At 39.2% G+C, this 21,547-nt stretch overlaps 1 protein-coding gene across 1 annotated transcript in view; it reads left to right on the forward strand.

Annotated features, from left to right (window-relative positions):
* Window positions 1-13,304, forward strand: part of IL13RA1 (interleukin 13 receptor subunit alpha 1) — a 62,775-nt gene extending 49,471 nt beyond the window's left edge. Inside the window, exon 11 of the mRNA XM_082864635.1 lies at window positions 10,846-13,304. Within this exon, the coding sequence (XP_082720761.1) occupies window positions 10,846-10,938 (93 nt within the window). The 3' untranslated portion in view covers window positions 10,939-13,304. The remainder of the gene's footprint in view (window positions 1-10,845) is intronic.
* Window positions 13,305-21,547: the final 8,243 nt, after the last annotated feature.

Below are 21,547 nucleotides of genomic sequence, written 5' to 3' on the forward strand. Positions count from 1 at the left end.
AAAACATAAAATTTACCATTTTAACCAGTTTTAAGTATACAGTTCAATGGCATTAAGTACATTTACAGTGTTGTGCAACCATCTTCACTATTTCCAGAACTTTTTCATCATCCCAAACAGAAACTGTACCCATTAAGCAATAACTCTCCATTCCCCTCAACCCCTGGTAACCTCTATTCTGCTTTCTGTCTCTCTGACTTTGCCTAACCTGGGTACCTCATATAAATGGAATCCTATAATATTTGTCCTTTTGTGTCTGGCTTCTTTCACTTAGCATAACATTTTCAAGGTTCATCCATGTTGTAGCATGTGTCAGAATTTCATTTCAAAATTGGTTATTTTAAACTACATTTTGTCTAAAAGATTAAAGAAGAGCTGATTTAAAATGTTGTATCTCAGGCCAAGCATAGCGTTTAAGAAGTTCCCAGAATACTTCGTCTGTCTTGTTTCACGGGGCTTCATTCTCTCTCTGGGGTAGGGAACATTTTTGATCTAAACCTGCAGCGGGAGGAGCCTCCTTTATGAAACTAAGCCAATAGTCAGGTCTTCTGACTGCAGTAACTTTTCAAACTTGATTTAGGGAAATAGAAAGATAAGGTAAACAATTGAAATAGATTGTGTTCATGCTATTGCCTGGAAAGCTGGCCTCCGAAGACATGGAACTAGAGCAAACCCACCCGAACTGTTAGAGTTAGCTGGCTGCACTCTCACGCTAGAATTTGTGGCTGGAAAAGCTAAGACCTTATGGGAACAAAAGAGTTTGAGGCTTCTCTGATAAATACATTCACCCAAATAAAATAATAAAGGCACTAAATGAAATAAATATCAATATTATTGTATATATCTTAAATTAGTAATTTCAGGCATAGGGCAGTTAATTCAGGGAAATAGTACAGCATAGTAGATAATAGCCTGCGCTCTGAGTCAGATTGTCTGGATTCAAATCTCTGCTGTGTCATCTACCGTCTATTTGACCTTAGGTAACTTCCTTAACCTTCCTGTGCCTCAGTTTTCCCACTTGTAAAAAGTGGAGGTAATGATAGCACCTGCCTCATAGTGTTGTTATGTGGATTAAATTAATTTAATACGTAGAAACCACTTAGTGTGTCCAGCACATTATAGGTGCTTAGTAAGTGTTAGTGCTTAGTATTACTATTGATAATACTTTCCATTTATCTTTGACGCCCAAACGATTCTTGTAATGACGGGTGATACACAGTGGCTAGGGAAGGAAGGCAGGGAGGCTCCCATGCTGTCAGAGGAAGAGCCATCTGGATCACTTTTTCACCAAGTCATGGGCATGGGCAGTGGGTAACTGTGCCACATAGGGCACCACTAGCCGGGGAGGTCTAGAAGTCAGGCACCTGATGAAGGGCTGGTATACTGCAACTGAGGTGACGGTGTTTCTTCAGCTTTGAGTCACAGTCAGCTGCAGTGCTTGTAGGAGTATAGAATCCTGGGCCCTACCTTCAGAAGTTCGGACTCACCGGCTCTGGGATGGGTCCCAGGAATCTGCATATTTCAAAGGAGCCCGAAGATGATTCCTATCCTGGCATGATCATTCACGGAGCGCACTTTGAAAATCACTGTTACAGATACTTTCCTTAGGATCACCCGTGTGTCTTCATTTTGCCAGCTACTGAGACAGATGCTGGAGGTTGAGAATTGTGCAAGTATTCTAACAGCTCCTCTAACCAGTGATTGGAAGTCTGCCGTGTGTACACAGTGTATTAAATGCTCCGTCTTCATAACCACCCTGTGGTGTAGGTGCTGTTAGTACCATTTCACACATGAGGAAATGGAGCCTCAGTGAGGTTAAATAACTACTGCAGCCACACAGCTAGTAGGTAATAAGGTGAGATTTGACCCAGGACTGTCTGATTCTAGACTTTTCCCTTTCTTTCCACTCTGCTGCATTGCCTTTTGTAAGATAGAATGTTTGTCCTCAAGAACCTCACTACCTCCTTAGAGTTCTGTATGATAGAAGTACCGGGTTGGGATAGGGGAGTTCCGAGAAACAGATTTGGAGTCATGTTATGGCTGGCCTTATATGAGAAGGTATTAGGAATATCATTCTTTGTTTTTATAACTTTTTATTTTATACTGGCGTATAGTTGATTAACAATGTTTTGTTAGTTTCAGTTGTACAACAAAGTGATTCAGTTATACATATACATGTATCTATTCTTTTTCAAATTCTTTTCCCATTTATGTTGTTACATAATACTGAGCAGAGTTCCCTGTGCTCTACAGTAGGTCCTTGTTGGTTATCCATTTTAAATATAGCAGTGAGTACATGTCCATCCCAAACTCCCTAACTATCCCTCCCCCCCGACCCTTCCTCCCGGTAACCATAAGTTTCTTCTCTAAGTCTGTGAGTCTGTTTCTGTTTTGCAAATAAGTTCATTTGTATCAATTTTTTTAGGTTCCGCATATAAGCGATATCATACGACATTTGTCTTTGTCTGACTTACTTCACTCAGTATGATGATCTCTAGGTCCATCCACGTTGCTGCAAATGGCATTCTTTCCTTCTTTTTAATGGCTGAGTAATATTCCGTTGTATATATGTACCACATCTTCTTTATCCATTCCTCTGTCGGTGGACATTTAGGTTGCTTCCATGTCTTGGCTATTGTATACAGTGCTGCAGTGAACATTGGCGTACCCTTTCAGACCATGTTTTTCTCCAGATATATGCCCAGGAGTGGGATTGCAGGATCATATGGTAGCTCTATTTTTAGTTTTTTTAGGGAACCTCCATACTGTTCTCCATAGTGGCTGCACCAATTTACATTCCCACCAACAGTGCAGGAGGGTTCCCTTCTCTCCACACCTGTCATCCTGACAACGACCTGGAGGGAATGGATTAGGGAGGGGAGGCGCTAGCATGGTAGCAACCTGGGAACCTAGTCCTGAATTTGCCCCACAGGTGTTTTGTTTGGCCAGCGTGGTGTATTTAAAATTTTTCAATTTGGGATCTTAAGCAGGGCATGCACTCTACCAGTTCATCTCAGGCCCTGTTCCTGAGATTAGGAATTCCTGAGAATTCCTAATTCCCACTGTGGTTTCACACGTTGACCTAACATGCCAGACCCCTGAAAAGCATTTGAGTTTGCTACCCCTTTTAGCAGAATGAAGACAGTCAAAGTGCCATGACACAAATGTCCAATATCTGTGAAAACGTGTTTGGACTCACTGATATATACAGGACATACAGCCAAAGCATTGATGAGATATAAATTTCCAGCTTAATACATTTCTAAAAAGTGATAATATCCAGTGTTAACAAGTGGGTGGGGAACTGGCACTTTTCGTGCAACGCTGGTGGGCCTGTAAAATGGTATGTGTTCTTTCTGGAGGGCAACTTGGTAAAATGTAACAAGAATCTTTGATCTTGTCATTATTTATTTAGGAATCTATTTTAGGGAAATAGTCCAACAATGGTACAAGGATGGTCAATGCAGCATTTGTTTCTAAAATGAAAAATTAGAAACTAAGGAAACATCAACAATCAAGAATAAGTTTTTTGAAAAGTTAGGTTTTCAAAGCATTTAATGTCCCAGCAAAATACTCACGGTGTAAGTGTAAGAAACATATCATAAATGTGTAGTGTATTACAATCCTAATTTTTATAAAAAAACCTATCAATATATACATAGAACAATGAGTGGAAGGAAATGCGTCAAAATAATCATCTCTGGGCAGGAAGATTGTGGATAATTGATATTATTCTCTCTTTACCTTTCTGAAATTTCCAAATTGCCTGTAATGAGCATGTATTACTTTTATAATAAAAAGAAACGCTGTACAAGTCATTAAGGGAAAAGAGAATATTGTGGTCATCTAGGTCTGTGAGATAATAGGGATTTGAATTTAGGTGGTAGCAGAGGAGATTGATGCAAGAGACATTATTAAAGGAAACTCATTACGACTTGGTGACTCTGTGTGGGTGATGAAAGGTGGCGAGAGTAAAAAAATAATTTCAGGGCTTCAAGCCTGGGTGATAGAGTGAATGATGGTAACATTGACAGCAAAATCAGATCAATTATCTTTCTCAGAGATGGGAGAATTGCTTTTTTTCAATTTGCTGTCTAGAGGATAATATGTTGTCCTGATGAGTCAGATAATTCTATAATTTAGTGAGGTGGATACGCTGACAAGATGGACCACTAAAAGCATAAGATGTTTTTGTTTGCGGTGGTTGCAGACCATTAAATAAAATCAGTGTTTAAAACTAAAAGTATAATAAAAATGCCAGACAGGGGAAAGGGTAATAGAACAAATTTCCATGTTTGCTTTTTAACCAAATGAATAATCTACTTTCTCTACATGGCAGCAGTTCTCAAAAATTGAACTGCATATACAGCAGAAAGACTGTCCTTTTACTTCTAGAATCATCGAATTAGGGAATGAATAATTATGGAGTGAACATTGCCCTAGAGGTCATCTAATGAGGTGTATGTTTACATGTTTAGTTGTCTTTAACTATAAATTTTCAAAATTCTAGTCCAGCTCCTCACTTTAAAGATGGGGACATTGGGGACCATGGAGAAATTTCTCAAGGACTATCACATAGAGAGAGAATTGCAGAACCTGAAGTAGAAGCTATTGTAGCCCAAATTTACCAACTTCTAATCCCAAGAAATAATCCATGCCCTTTCTAAACAATTTCTTCTTCCACGCTGCACCATCAGTAGTGGTTGTTTAAAAAAAAAAAAACTTATTTAGGTTTAGCCACCAGTAAATTAAATCTTCTGTATCATTTTCCTTAAGGTTTCTACTGTTTTGACAGTGTTTTGCTCATCACTGTAGTAACATTTTGGCCAGCAGCATTTTTTCCTGTTGCTTTGCTGTTTGCCTTTTCTGTGTGACTAATTGGGCTGCTGGCCATATTTGGGGGGTAGGGGGGCTTTGCGGAGGGAATTGCTTCTCTTCTGCATCTGCATTTCTTTTTCATCCATAAAATATTATCTATTCTTCCTCTGCTTCTTGGAAACCAATTACATTTTCAGTGCTGTGCCAGTTTTGAATTCCTGATTGGAAAGCAGCTTTTTAACTTGGAGTTGACTTCCAAATACTGCTGAATTTTTTTTTTTAACTTCAGTATGTATCTTTAAAAGCTAAGATCGCTTTCCTACATAGCCAAAATAGCATGGCCGCACTTTAAAAATTATTAATTCCTTAATATCATCTAATACTCAGACCATATTTAAATATTTCCAGCTGTCCCAATTGTCAGGAGACAGATAATATCCAGTTGTCCCACCATTAGTGAGATGGACCACTGTATTTAAGGTGATAATAGCATGTCCCCTCCTGCCATCTACACGTTTCCTCCCCTTGCCACCTGAAGATAATCTGTGTGGTGGTAATGTTAGCACCCTGTCAACTCTTCAGCTGATGCTTTTTATTGACCAATTAGTATCTTTGCTTGAATCAATAATCTCAGTAGGGGTTGTGAAACGATGATGATTTTTCTCATCTATCATTTAATCTACACTTATAAGCTAGCATTTTCCTACAAAGCACTGCTTTCAGTCCTCAACTAGGCTTCTTAGTTGTTCTGAAATTCGGTTTCTGCTAGAAAGGTAGGAAACATGTTTAATTCTTTCCCTTTAATTATCAGTTTTCAAAGTGAGTGTTTGAATTGATAGCCACCTCAAATGGTACCAAATTAGTCCCCTCCACACCACATTCAACAAGTTCTTTTTAAGCTGCAGTAATTTTTAAGGCGTGGGAATCTACAATTCATATTGTACAACTTTCTATTGTGTCTGTTGCTCTGAAGAAGACGGGGGCACATAATCAGCTGATTTGTACACACAAGGCCAGTGTTTTGTGTGGTGCTTAGGTGCGTGAAACCCACTTCACCTCTGTTGGCAGTTCACTGTGTGAAATAACCAAATCTTGAAGGTACTCTTAAACTGAAACTTGATGTTCCATTATTCTATGACGTTTGTTTCTTTCTTTAAAAAAATTCTATATACATACATGTATTTTTCTAGGATGACTAACAACTAAAAGCCAGTTGTGTTCACCACCCAAACACTGATTTGTTTTCATCTAGGATGTTTTTCATCTTTGGCCATTATTCTATTGTCGATTACCTTGTTTAAAAAATCGGCAGGGTAAGAATTGAATTATGGACTGTAATTCTGTGGATTTTTTTTTTCTACAAGTCATTTTAAAATTAGACTGACATATAATTCACAAAATTGAATAACAGGTCAGAGCCTTTGCTTTTGTCCCTTTTACCTTACATAGACATATGCATAGAAGCAGTGCTCAGGCAAAGGCCCTGATGCTGACGATGGGTGAAAATGAGAGTAATCAGAGTTTCAGGAATGAAAAAAGGCAATTAAAAAAGTAATGTTTGGGCTTCCCTGGTGGCGCAGTGGTTAAGAGTCCGCCTGCCGATGCAGGGGACACGGGTTCGTGCCCCGGTCCCGGAAGATCCCACGTGCCGCGGAGCGGCTGGGCCCGTGAGCCATGGCCGCTGAGCCTGCGCGTCCGGAGCCTGTGCTCCGCAACGGCAGAGGCCGCAACAGTGAGAGGCCCGCGTACCGCAAAAAAAAAAATAATAATAATAATACATTAATGTTTTCTTAGAAGCCACTTCTGCTGCAGTGTTCTGATTGCTTTTTTCCTGTCCAACACAGTTAAGCGTTGGGTCTAATGAGCAGACACCAATGAAAATGTAGCATTCAGGGTGCATCTTTTAAATTAAAATAATATTTCTTTTAAAAGAAATATGTTTATTATAGAGAAATGAGAAATACAGATAACCAAAAGAGAAAAATTAATCTTGTTATCCAGCTATAATCATCTTTAAGGTTATGAGAACAACATAGAGGAATGGAAATACAGTCGTCCCTTGGTATCTGTGGGGGATTGGCTTCAGGACTCCCTCGGATACCCAAAGTCACGGATTTTCAAGTCCCTTAAATGGTGTAGTATTTGCACATAACCTATGCAACCTCCTCCGGAGGGCTGACTGCACCTTTACTGGTAAATGGAATAATAGTAACAACAATAATAATAGCAGTTCATACTTCTTGAACTTTTGCTATGTGTTAGACACTTTTCTAAGCACTTCCTTCATTAATTTGTCCCCATCCTGCAACAGGGATTATCTCCACTCTACAGATGAAGACAGTGAAGCACCAGAGGGATTATACGTAACTTGTTTGAGGTCACACTGCTGCTGCCTAGCAGAGCTAGTATCTACATCTAACTAACAAGAGTTAGAGCTGGGATCTGAGCCCAGGCTTCCTGATCCTCCAGTCCACACTTTTAACAGATTATATAATATGTTTTCGTAAAATGCTCATATTTATCTTTATTTGAATTTAACAGATGAAACGGAAACAGGTGGAACTGAAGGAATTTCTGAACTCTTGACAAACTATAAAATAATTTTTAACGATTATTAAAGACAGCAATTTTTCCGTATGTTCTTCCCATTCTCTCCCCATTCTTAAAGTTGTCCAGGATCTACATTTCCAGTGCATAAGGCCATTATATACTCTATTGTCTCCCTATAGCCCTCTTTAGTCTTAATTCTATATGGTATGTATTTGATGCTAACCCCCGATCTTTAGGTTGATGTCTCTCCAGTCATTTTGGTTTTTTGAAACTCCAAAACTTTTCTCAGGAAGGGTTCATGGGACCAACATTTCCTGGATTATTTACATATTGATGGAGTTTCCTGCATTAATCATTGAAATTCATTTTAGCTAGATATAAAATCCATGGCTTACATGTTCTTGCTTTGGGTATCTTAAATATGTCATGCATTTTCTTCTGGCATAAAGTGTTGTCAAGGTCTGCTGACAATATAATACTCCTTCTGTGTTAAAACACTTAGTCTTTTTTGCCTGGTTGTCAAAAGATTTTTTCCTTCGAAGTCCTATAATTTTACTAGAATATGTCTTGGTATTAGTCATTCTGGGTTGATTTTCCAAGGTATATAGTGTGCCTTTTCAGTATGTAGTTTCAAATCTTTTTAAAAACTTTCAGTGAAAATGTCTTCACTTATAGACTTTGTTGTTCTGTTCCCTTATTTTCCTTGCCTGTCTTCTATATTTGTCACATCCTTTTGAATAATTTTCATCTATCTTTATTTCTTTTTGATTAAAAAAATCCTCCTTTTCATCTTTTGTTTCTCTTGTTTTATCTGTTGTGTTTATTTGCCCCTGTGTTTCCTCTAGCTAGTCTTCATTTCTGAAATGATTATTTTCTTTTACTTCTAATTGTTTCTTGGGTTTTACCATGTCATTTCTGAATTGTTCTTATTCTGAATTTTTATATTCTTCGATATCATGCACTGTTTTTCATATCACATAACTTTTTCTTAATATACTTTTGCTAGTTTTGAAATATTAGATTATAATTTTCATCTGTGTATATTTTGTGGACATCCTTCTGGCATCTTTTAATTCCATAAGAATATTATTCTGTCGCTTATTTTTACATGAAATTAGTTTCCCTAAAGTTTTAGAAGGAGACTTGATTTAGGATAGTTTTTTTTTTTTTTTCTAATTTCACGGCTATAGAGTTCCATCTTCTATTATTTTTGACAATTTCTCAAAACTGTAGTGAATTCCTTTCTGAAATCTGGCTCTGCCTCTTCACCTCATCTACTTTTATCTGGACTTTATAGTTTGTGTCTCTTGCCTGTGTCCTAGCCAGTGTGGAGTCTTTTCCTATCAGTTTCTCTTCAGAGTGGGACTTTGCCCAGGAAGGGAGCTTCGGTTGGTTCTGAGAGTTCATAGGGCTCAGGTGGCTCTCAGGCTGTTCTGTGGACTCCTTGCATTTGGTCACTCTTTTGGCGGTGCAACCCCCTGCCAGACTCACTTATTGTTCATAAATTAGCTTGCTGAAGTTTGAGTGAGTTGTTTTAGAATTCTCCGATCTATCAGATGCCCTGCTGATTCCCTCTCCATTCTCTCCCATAGCTAATACCATGTTGCTCTTGCAGCATCTCTAATTTGTCCCTACCCACTCATATTTCAGGGTTCATGGGGGGCGTCACTTTCATCTGGTCTTGTTGCAGATTGTGTCCGTGGATTTTGGCTTTGCTTTCCTACTTACCCTACTTACCTTTCCTACTTGTGGTTTTTATAGTGGCATTTGGGGAAATGCAAAAACTATGCTGCCATCCACTACCTTCCTCATAGGGTTTCTCTGTAAACTACAGACCATGGGCCAACTCCTGCCTGCCAGTTGTTTGTGTACAGGTTGCAAGCTGCAAATGGTGTTTACACTTTTAAGTAGTTGAAAAAATATAAAGAAGAAAATAATATGAAATTCAAATTTCGGCGTCCATAAATAAAGTTTTGTTGCAACACAGCCATGCCTATTCATTTATATATTGTCTATGGCTGCTTTCATGTTACAACAGCAGAGACTATATGGCCCCCAAAGCTGAAAATGTTTATTATCTGGCCATCTACAGAAAAAGTTTGCCAACCCTGGTCCTATAATATACTTTTTCTTTTTTAAAAAATAAATTTATTTATTTCTTTATTTTTGGCTGCGTTGGGTCTTCGTTGCTGCGTGCGGTCTTTCTCTAGTTGCGGCGAGCGGGGGCTACTCTTCATTGCGGTGCACGGGCTTCTCACTGCGGTGGCTTCTCTTGTTGCAGAGCACGGGCTCTAGGTGTGCAGGCTTCAGTGGTTGTGGCTCGTGGGCTCTATAGGGCACAGGCTGAGTAGAAGTTGGATATTTTAAACAGTGTCTTCCAACTTACCTCTCCATACGTTCTCTAAGACTGGATGCTCCTGACCTGCTGAGTCCATCTCCAGTTGCACAACCTGAGGCAGCGGAATCATCATTGTTGCTTGTGTCTATTTTTCCTTCTTTCCATTTCCTTTTCTAGGCTTATAGAACCAGAAAACAACAGAGCAGAAATGGAGCTTAGAAATAATCTAGTGCAGGGATTGGCAAACTTTTTCTATAAAGAGCCAGATAGTAAATATTTTTGGTTTCATAGGCCTTTTGGTCTGTTACAGCAACTCAACTGTGCTGTTGTATCACGAAAACAGCCATAGACAGTACAGAAACTGTCTGTGGGGGTGGCTCTGTTCCAATAAAACTTTATTTAAAAAAACAGGCAGCCTGCTGGATTTGGCCCTTAGACCATAGTTTGCAGTCCCCTGGTTTAGTCTAACAACTTTATTTTACAGATGAGGGGACTGAGCTCACATTTCACCCTTTCCTTTGACTTGTAAGGAAGGCAGGCAAGGACCAGGATACTGGCTTTCACCGTAAGATACACACTTAAATTGAGTTCAGGATGAGTTTACCTTATATGCATAATTCCCTGTCTCGCAAATGATGTTACATGAAGCTGTTAATGCAGGGTCTTTCAAAACTTTTAACTGCACTAAGACCTTTGGGACATTTTATATATTGCCGTTCACCTTGATGCCTTTTTGAGCCTATTGCATCTCTGGGGCAGTGGTCAAATTTGAGTGGTAAAAAAATAAAGATAGGAACAGTTGAGGTAAGGAAAGCATGCTGCTCTTTTACTCTTCTTCAAAAGACTTCGTTTCCAATTTTGGAGGTGTCCACATTTATCTTTTGAGATGGCTATTAAATATCATAAACAGTCCCACGGTGTTTTTCACCTTTAACGTTAATTCCTGATTGTTTTGTTTAATTGATTGTTCAAATAGATGAAGATTCTTAGGTCAAAAAAAAAGACCCCAAACAAAACAGGAAAACATATACTCGGGGTTCCATGCACAGAAACCTAAAAATAAGCATTGGCTGCGAGTACTCAGGGAAAGAACACTGTTTAGAAAAGTCATCGTGTATGTGTTTTTTCTTCCCTTCCAGCACTGGAAGAAGTACGACATCTATGAGAAGCAAACCAAAGAAGAAACTGACTCTGTAGTGCTGATAGAAAGCCTGAAGAGAGCCTCTCAGTGATGGGGATAATTTATTTTAACCTTCAATGTGACCTTGTGAAGATTCATTCCGTTTTCCATTTGTTATCTGGGAACTTGTTAAATGGAAACCGAAACTACTGGACCCTTTAAAAACAGGCAGCTCATAAGAGCCACAGGTCTTTATGTTGAGTCGTGCACCGAAAAACTAAAAATAATAATGGGCCCTTTGGAGAAAAGAGTGGAGTCATTTCTGTTGAATTATAAAAAGCAGACGTCTTTTGCTAAGGCTTCAAACTAGAGGACAAAAGCAAAAAGTGATGATGGCAGTCGAGTTAATCTTACCAGGAGTTGTGACAACTTCCTGAGGGACCTATGCCTGCTTTGTATTCTTTGTCTCAAATAATACCAACAAATTTTATTTGTAGGAGAATTCATCTTGGGTGCAAATGCTAAAAGTCAGACTTGAGTCATAGAGAACATCTAGCAAACAAAATTGATAAAATCTGTTATCTGTTGTTTGGGATCCCACTGAGTAATGGCTGTGGCTATTAAAACCCTTTAATAGTCCGGAATCTTCATCCCCTTCAGCAGCATTTTCCTCTGCTTTGAAAGGCCCAGGCATCCTTGTTGGCCGCGACTACAGAAAAAGCAGAAGCAGCTTCCTTACTGAGATTTTTCAAAGCCATTTCAGGCTTTTAAGGGCAGCAGAGGCAGAATGACTTATTGGGTATTAGAGTTTGAGCGACACAGTCTCTAATGATGCATTGTTTATTCTTCACCTCCGCTACTCAAATCAAGTATCTACTCTGCGTCCAGATTGTGTTAGGCCCCCAGGTGTGAGGCACCAACCCCCTCAAAGAATTCACAGTCTAGTTGGGGCTCCTCAGTTCTTTCTCCACCAGTCATTTTCCAGACCTTTCAACACCCCTCTTCCCACCTCGATTTCCCCTTTTGCATCTCCCTCATTCCCTTCGGTGTAGTCTTTCACCTCTCATGAGCAATTAGAATATAAATCCGCTCACAGCACCTAGAGGAGCAGGGAGTAATTTGCATCTCAGGAAAAGTGTGAGTAGACTGAGAAACAATGACTAATTCTCGCATATTTTGTAACTTCTGTGTGACTCTGCATTTATTTGAAGCTTTTCGGCATTTACTGTTTCTGTATGCATTTTATAAACAGAAAACAGGTATTATCTTCACCTAGAACTTTGCTATTTGCTTGAGAAAAAAAGAATAGTTGTGTCTTTCTCTTTTCCCTTACTCCCACAAATGGTTATTAGTAGGTTTTGTTTCTTATATTGATAACCAGCCATCCAAGGCTCCAACGTTTGTATTTTTTTTGCATATGTTAAGGCTCCATTCTCACCCATCCCCACAACCTATCCATATATATATTCCCTCTACTTCTACTTCCTCCATATTTAAAGTGTGGAAATGAGAAGTCTCCTCTAATGTTTCTGTCCTCACACACATAGACTCAGATTACTGGTAGGAACTTGAGAACTCTATATCACAGGTTCTCCAAACATTCATCCATTTGTATTAATAAGATAATGCTACTTCCAATTCCTGCTCTTAGGGGAAGGGAGATCAGACATCCCTGCTCTTTTCAGGTTTGGGCACAGCGGAGGACCACTGTGCCCTGGCTTTCCTGAGGAAATTGGGGTTCATGGCAATGTCAGATGTCAAGGTGTTTCCTCCCCCTGCTTTTATATTTGAGGTCAGATTGAGGCTGGGAGACGGGCATGGATGTGCTATTCTGTCCTACTCTTCTCTAGAAAGCATATTTGGTTTTCCTGTGTAGGGATGACATTATTTCCTAGCCAGGTCTTATACTTCTGCTAAACAAAACACCTAAATGCCTCACCCAAAGTCATTTTTCCTGTCATCCTATCTAGATGGCAGCACGGGGAGGGGATGCTTTGACATTCTGATTACCCAAAGAACTACTGATGACGGTCCTGTGGCCTGGGAGTGGGCTGGGAGCGGGGGTGTTTCCATCTTGCTCTTTTAGTGGTAAAATAGTTGAGGGAAAAGTGGGCAGTGAATTATGGGAGTACCTATGGCTGTTTTATAACTGCTGAAAACTGATCCCCAGGTCTTGAGAGCTCTTGGAGACTTTAACACATCAGTGGAATTCCCACTACCTGTAGGAAACTAGTAGGTTCATGTGCTATTTTATGTCTAACTTTATGGATTTGTTTTCTCCACATATCAAAGTAAAGCCACTGTAAGGATGGTCCTTCTTATTCTTTCATTCAGATAAGTGTTTTCTTCATCCCGCACTGAAGGGATACGTGAAACAATGTTAACATTTTTGGTAATGCCTTCAAATGGGGATCACTTTGTTTAACTTCTTAACAGAAAAGCTTGAGTAAAATAAATATTAATTGTCTTTTTGTATGTCACCCAAATGTTTTCCTTTGTCTTATTTTGGGGAAAGTGTCGTGAGGAGTGGGTGGCAGAAGAAATTGGAGTTAAAAGAATATAAGTTGGGAAAAAAATTCCAAGACAGCGCTTTTATCTTACAAGCATGTATCATGAGCTTCCCTGCTATTCTCGGCATGCCTGTGTTTTCTGATAAAGGCCTGCACCTGGTTTAGTACAGCCTTTGCAAACAGTACCTAAAGGGGCATAAGTATTTGCTAAATCATGGTTCTGCCAATTAAGGGAAATGGAGAACTGGTCCTTTCTAATTTCAAGCTTCAAATAGAGTGCAATGTACTTAAGGAGACTGTCATGGTATATACACGATGAGGGACCTCTGGTTATGAATTAATCACATAAACAGGTTAGATTTGAGACTAAGAAAATCAGTGTTCAGTAGCTTCCCTCTTAAGAGATGGTAATGTAGTTTCATGTTTTCTGTAACTACAGCAAAACGGTCTGAATGTCACGGAGGGTTTTTCTCATTTGTATTAAGTTCTGGGAGTGCGTCTTTAGCCCAACATTTGTTAATTACCCGGCATCTTTCCAGGATCCAAGCCCTAGGGTATGGGTAGTGGGTGCTGATCTTGGTCAGGTTACTTCTGTAACTATCTAAAATGATCCAAGAAGATTCTGGAAATCCATCTCCAGGTAAGTATACTTTTGTTTTGTTTTGAATAAGAAATCACCTTTTGGTCCTCAACACATCAACACGCTGAGTATTATGACAGAAAACATTTAACGGAGGACCCTTGAGACTGTATATCTGTACGAGATCTACGGAAAACAAATTCCTGTAGCCACAAACATGTTTACCTTATCTCAGGGCAGAGGAGCCAGAATGACCTGAGAATGACCTGCTTTCCAGGGTAATTTACCATTTTGTCATTTCCAAGAAGCCCTGCTCTTTTCCAAGCACAGCTCTGTGCTCATGTGAGTAGCATATCATGCTACTAGAATATTAGTAGTTTTAGAAGGGAGTAAGGGGACAAGAACACTTATTTCAGAGACTCTATTTTCTTTTAAACCCTAATGATTAGATCAAGCAATAAAGTTCTTTGTAAATACCGTAGCGAAATCTTGGCATGCTTTTACTTTAAGAGAAGAAGCAGTTTTACTGACATTTGGATGTGCTAGGTATTTTTGACATCAATTCCCAAGATGATTTCTTCCTGAATGTTCTTTGGCCTTTAGCCATCTTTTCTAATGGTCACACTTTTAGTTTACCATTAGCAACAGGAAAATACTTCACTGCGAGTTTTCAACATTTATTAGGTAGACCATTATATAAAAAAGAGAAAATTAATAGTTATTGAGTAGCTACTGTGTGCCAAGTTACATGTGTTATTTCACTAAATCCCCATGTGAGTCCCATGAGATAGGTTGATTATTATCTTCATGTTACAGATAAGGAAACCAAGACATAAAATGATTGAGTGTATGTGTGGAAGATCACACAGATCGTGACTGAGAGAACCGGAAAACAAGTCAGCCTGGCTTTAGAGCCTGTATAATATAGCCAGTGATGTACTTATTTGTCCTAAGGAGGCAAAAGAAGAAACATCTTATTTCAAATTATTGCCAAATTTCTTATCCACCGACAGACTGAGAATTTAAAATATTTAATTGCAAAGTGAGCTTTATGCAGTGTCTTAAGATTCATTCGTGCGTCCATTCCTCTATGAGCCAGGCAATGTGCTAGGCACTAGGAATTTAGAAGTGAATAAGATTTGTCATGGTATCAGGTGTTTAGTCAGGGGGAGGCTACTTTGTACAGGGAAAGAAACCTGGATTAGAATGTAGGAGTTCCAAATGACCTTGGGCAGGTATCTCTTCCTATCTGCATCTGCTTCCCCATCTATAAAATGAAGATGTTAGACAGTGATATATCATCCCACCCAAGGCTCATAACAGTGGCCATAAGTCGTAGAGCTCATTTAGAAGTGAGGATCTTTGCTACGTGCACTAGCAATGCCACGGGCAGGTCCCCTCCTCTCTCTGGGCATCAGGGTTCTCATCTGTAAAATGAGACTGGACTAGATTAGCTCTATTCTGACATCCTGCAAAAATTAAGATGATGACTTTTGTTTTACATATCAAGAAAATATGTTTATGGTCACTTCTTATTCTTGCTATAGGAGGTAGTTAGCTATTAGCAGCAGCTGCAAAAAATAACCAAAGTCGGCCCTTTAATACGACAGTAAGAACAAAGGAATTGATACATTGGGAGAGCCTTGTGGTTCACCCAAATCAGAATTTTCCCAAGGGCCCAGCCATGGCTGTGCCTAACAAATGTTTCTTAACATGCTTTGCAGATCTTAGGTCATTTTGCCTAGAAATGCAAAAATAGACTTTGTATAATACAGATTGCTTGTATAATGGCTACATCTGATGCATTCTCTAAAATTCATTTGAATTCAATACTTGCAAATTTGGTCATTGAATTTAACTTTTTGGGTTTCGTTTGATCAAAATTAAACATGTACATAATTTTAAAAGTCAAAGAGTACCACGGCTTATAAAAAACAATCCCCTGCCCTGCCCCTCCTTACCCCATCCCTCCTCCCGGAAGAGATCCTCACACCCTAATCCCTGGAACCTGTGAAAATGTTACTTTACGTGGCAAAAAGGACTTTGCAAATGTGGTTAAGATGACAGAATTTAAAATGGGGAGATTATCCTGGATTATGTGGCTGGGTCAGACCTAATCATTTGAGCCCCTAGAAGCAGAGAAATTTCTCTGGCTGGAAACAGAAGAGGAAGAGAGATTCAAAACACAGAAAGGACCCAAAGTGCTGCTGCCGGCTTGAGGATGGAGGAGGCCATGTAGAAAGTGTCAGAGGGAACCGCGTCCTGCCTGCAACCTGAATGAGCCTGAAAACAGACTCTGTCTCCCAGCGCCTCCAGATAGGAGCCCAGGCTGGCCGACCTGTCGTGACTCCAGCCTTGTGGGACCCTGAGCAGAGAATTCAGTCATGCTGGGCTGCACTTCTGACCTGCAGAAGTATGAGCTAATAAATTTGTGTTGTTTAAAACTGCTTTTAACATTTTTAGCTGTTTCTTTTGACATATAACTCTTTACTTTGGAATAATACCCTAATACCTAATGCTATTTCTTATTTTTATTTAGGTTTAGAAATTATCTATTTCTAAATTTCTGCTATGGAAGATGAGAAACTAGCTTTCATATATGCGTCCCAACACATACACACACACCACGTGCACTCATAATTCGCTTCCACAAATACAACAAATTTTGGTTTAAATATTCAATATTTGCATTAGACCATATAATTATTGCTCACAGTTGATCCATGTAGAGTGCCATGAACTGTACTTCCTTTATTTTGTTTTTCCCAAATAGTCTATTTTGGTTTGATTTGGATTTTTTCTTCCAGTTTTATGGACATTAATTGACAGACAGCACGTATAAGTTTAAGGTGCACAACAAAATGCTTTGGTTTGGGTTTTTTCTTCCAGTTTTTTGACATATAATTGACAGACAGCACGTATAAGTTTAAGGTGTACAACATAATGATTTGATATCCATACATCATGAAATGATTACCACAATAAGTTTAGCGAACATCCATCATCTCACATGGTTACAAAATTAAAGAAATACGAAAAAAACACGATTTTTTTCTTGGGGTAAGAACTCTTAGGATCTACTCTCTTAACAATTTTCACATATAACATACAGCCATGTTAATTATATTTATCATGTTGTACATTACATCCCTAGTACTTGTTTTATCTTATAACTGCCAGTTTGTACTTTTTGACTGCCTTCATCCAATTCCCACTCCCCACACCCCCTGCCTCTGGTAACCACAAATCTGATCTCTTTTTCCATGAGTTTATTTGTTTTTGAAGTATAATTGACCTATGTTAGTTCCTGTTACACAACATAGTGCTTCGGTATTTCCATACATTTCAAACTGATCACCGCGATAAGTCTAGTTACAATATGTGACCATACAAAGATATCACATAGCTAGTGGCTATATTCCCCACACTGTACATTTGGTTCGATTTGTTTTGCTATACACCTGCCATGACTTCAGTCTCAAACTTTCTATCAGAACCATTAAACTCCACTCAGTATGGTCAAGCATATTAGGTAATCTAGTCATACTCGATTCTACGAGTTCCATTTCTTTTTCTTGGAGACAGCCCTAGTGGAGTTTGCTGCCCCCCTGATCCATTCTGGAATGGTTGCCCTCTAGGCCCGCTACCCAGCTGTCATCCTGGGAATTCCCTTTGTTTCTCTTCTGTGTTAGAGTCTGTTTCCCAGCTCTCAGCTCGTCCACTTTCTTGCTTTACACCCTTGTTTTGCTGGACCACATCCTGCACTAACTTCCTTAGAAAGATTGCATGGGAGGTAATTTTAATAAAACCCTTCTGTGTCTGAATATATCTTCATACATCATTAACATTTTCACCAGGTGAAGAATTCCTAATTAGAAACAATTTCCTTTTAGAATTTTGAAAACATTATTCTAATATGTTCTTGCTGCTAGTGTTGCTTTTGAAAAGTCTAATCCTGTATTGATTTCTTTTTTTTTTTGTATGTAACTTTTTTTTCTGCAAGCTTTAAAAGTTCTCTTTTGATCTCTAGTGTTTTAAAATTTAACAGTGATATGCCTTCTTCTGCATCTTCTTCCATTTACTGGGCTGGGCTTTTGTGAACCCTTTCAATCAAAAAACTCATCTTTCATTTTTGAGACATTTCTCACATACTATCTCTTTTTTGTTTTCTCTATTTCTAGAACTCCTATTAGTTGTATATTGGATGTCCTGGACCGATTCTTTAATTTTCATGTCTTTCTCTCATGTTTCAATTAATTGTCTTTTTTTTTCTTTCTTTTTTTTTTTTTTTTTTTTTTTGCTGTACGCGGGCCTCTCACTTTTGTGGCCTCTCCCGTTGCGGAACACAGGCTCCGGATGCGCAGGCTCAGTGGCCATGGCTCACGGGCCTAGCCACTCCGCGGCATGTGGGATCCTCCCGGACCGGGGCACGAACCCGCGTCCCCTGCATCAGCAGGCGGACTCTCAACCACTGCGCCACCAGGGAAGCCCAATTAATTGTCTTTTGGTTCTGCTTTTTTGGAGGTTTCCTTAACTTGATCTGTCTGAGCCTCAGTTCTCATCTGTAAAATGGTGATAAAAGGACCTACCTCATAGGATTATTTTGAGACGTTGATGAAATAAACCATTTGAAGTGAACTTCAATAAATGATGGCTGTGACTGTATGTAATGTTATTCTGGCACCAGTTCCTTTTTCCTTCTTACGTGAAAATGACAATCCTAGTGGCAGCAATATATCTTGCTTTTACAGTATCTTATTATACTATTAACCTTCATTGCACTGAGTTTGTAATGGTATGACATTTTCTAATTGCACTGTTTTAGAAAAAAAATATGGTATAAATCTAGTTAGCAATATTAGAATCTTAGAATGTTAGAATTCAAATCTTAACTCTTTTATTTGTTTCTAAAAATGTTTAAAATCAAAAGTAGTTTTTTTCTTTCTTTCCTTTTCTGTTTTTCTTTTTTTACTTTTCAAGTTGTCAGAAAAAAACTGCACAGACCCACTTTCTCCCCTCACCTCTGGGTTAGATTAAAAACTGGAAAAATAACGCTGGATAGCTGCTCCTTGACAGTAAAATAGGTAGTCTGGAGGCCAACTAACCATTTTCTCAGGATGGGAGTGCAGTGCACTAAGGAGGCTAACAGATAATCGACAAAACCCAGCCCCAAGAGGAGATTTGGATTAGCTGTGACCTTCACAGCCAAGAGCTGCTCTGCCTGCACGTAGGGACCCCGAGGAGACCAGAACTAGAATTACAGAGGAAGAAAGCCTGTAAGTCAGGAACAATCTAACTTTGCTTTCTCTATTTATTTATTCATTTTTTTCAACCAGGAGTGATATTAAAATTATGTGACATGGGCACCAACCAATCAGATCTGATGCCAGCTGTAATTTCTTGGTAGGGTCATACTAGTATGTACCAATCCTGGGTTCAACAGATTTTTTTTAAGGTTTTTAAAATAACATTTATTTCTTAAAAGTTAACATGCGCATAAGAGGAAACCAAAAAACACAAGAAGCAAAAAACAAAGTCATCCATCATCACAAGCAGTTTGCCATTTGATATGTGCTTCTAGGTCTCGTTTGTGTATTTACTACAACTAAGCATCCATTTCTATGTAATTAAGATCATCCAGTTATGTATCGTGCTTTTTCGCACATCATGAATATTTACCATTTCAAAGTCCCAAAGCTATGAGTATTTTGATAACCAAGAATACACTACACCAACTCAATCTGGAAGAAAAAAATGTAATCCTGTCTTTCTTGGTGACAAAGATTTCACAGAAGACAAAAATGGCAACAGGCTTCTAGATAAAATTATTGTCAGAGTTATGATTAAGATACTACATTCCCGGGCTTCCCTGGTGGCGCAGTGGTTGAGAGTCCACCTGCCGATGCGGGGGACACAGGTTCGTGCCCCGGTCTGGGAAGATCCCACATGCCGCAGAGCGGCTGGGCCCGTGAGCCATGGCCACTGAGCCTGCGCATCCGGAGCCTGTGCTCTGCAACGGGAGAGACCACAACAGTGAGAGGCCCACGTACCGCAAAAAAAAAAAAAAAAATACTACATTCCCTTAATATTCCATTAAAAGTGAGACATGAAACAACAGAGTACGCAAAGTATAATGCTTCTAAGAGGATTCATTATCCGATCTAAACTATTAAAGTATTAGCAAGGAGGCATGTTTCCATTGAATTACTTAACAGTGTATTCCTATAGTACAGCCAAGAGATGCATACACATTAATGGTTATCATCAAAATATAAATACGAACACATCCACATACATCCCTCCATTTATACTTCCTTCTGCCCCTCTGCTGCCAACCTAATGAACAAGTCCTGACATACATTTCTCAGAGATGGTTTAACAATTCCATGTCCAAGATGCTGCTTTTTTATCAACTATAACAAAGATATTTACAAATTGGTTAATTCACTAGCTCTACTTTTTATCATACATTGTCACCTCAGGACATCGAAAAAGCCTAGATGTTGCAAAATGATGAATGAACCTTGTCCATAATAAACATAGGTACTTTACAAAAAATGCACATATAGACCTGTGGTTATAACCTAAAACTGTCTTTTAGATATGGAGATATTAGCCAAGAGCCCTCCCCTTCACCCTTCCTCTTACCCCTCCTCCAGCATTTCAGCTAAGTACAGGACTACATCTAGCTCCAAGAGGTGGATTAACATAGACACTCCCAGAAGACACTCCTAAAAACCAACAAAAGGGCATTTATTAAGGGATTATTTTACTACCTCTACTTTTAATATACTTTGGGCATTAGGACTTGCTTCTTCTTTAATACACAGCAACATTAACTAAAATGGACAACTAGAACAATGGTTAGACAATCTGAACTTGTCTAAAGACTCATGGGCACAGAACCCTTCTCTCTGCACTTCCTTCCCTGCCCCCTCCCCCCTCCACCCAGTGAACAGTCAGCTTACTCTCCAAGACTCAAGTTTAACAATTCCACCTTCAGCAGATATTTTTTGAGAACCTACCACGCCCCCACACTGCACGATGCTGGGCAGGTCAGTTCCTTTCTCTTAGTCTCGGTTTTTCTCTCCTGTGAAAAGGAGTAAGTGATCTACAGGAGCCCCTTCAGGTCTAACCTCCACAATCAATAAAGTGATAACGTTTGATTGTTTTTAGAACAACAGTGGAAGCAGATATAGAAAAACAGCAGCTGACCCAAGACTTGTAGATTTGAAAATGTAGACAAAAACAGAAAATGATTCTATGAGTTATTGTTTGTCTTGAGAATTGGACTAAGAATGAATTCTAAATGTCTTATCTCCATGATGCTTCCAAAGGCACTAGAGGGGAGACAAAGCTAGCTCTACCCAAAAAGTGAGTTTGTTTCACAGCTTTGACATTCCAACTGCATCCCACTAGCCCTCACCAGCATGCCTATGCAAGGTACCTTCCCTCTTTTGAGTCTACTACTTTCTTCCAGCTACTACCGCCCCCAAATGCTCTCTTTCAGTGGCTGGCAGTGGCTTGTCCACTCTGGCAAGAGTCCATGTTGCAGGCCTTTCCCAACTTCCTCTCTTTCCAGACTCGCCCTGCCTCATTTCCTCTTCCTTTTGGCCTCTGCCTCATTTTAA

Source organism: Leucopleurus acutus (genome assembly GCF_964270905.1).
Source record: "Leucopleurus acutus genome assembly, chromosome: X".
NCBI classification, from domain to species: domain Eukaryota; kingdom Metazoa; phylum Chordata; class Mammalia; order Artiodactyla; family Delphinidae; genus Leucopleurus; species Leucopleurus acutus.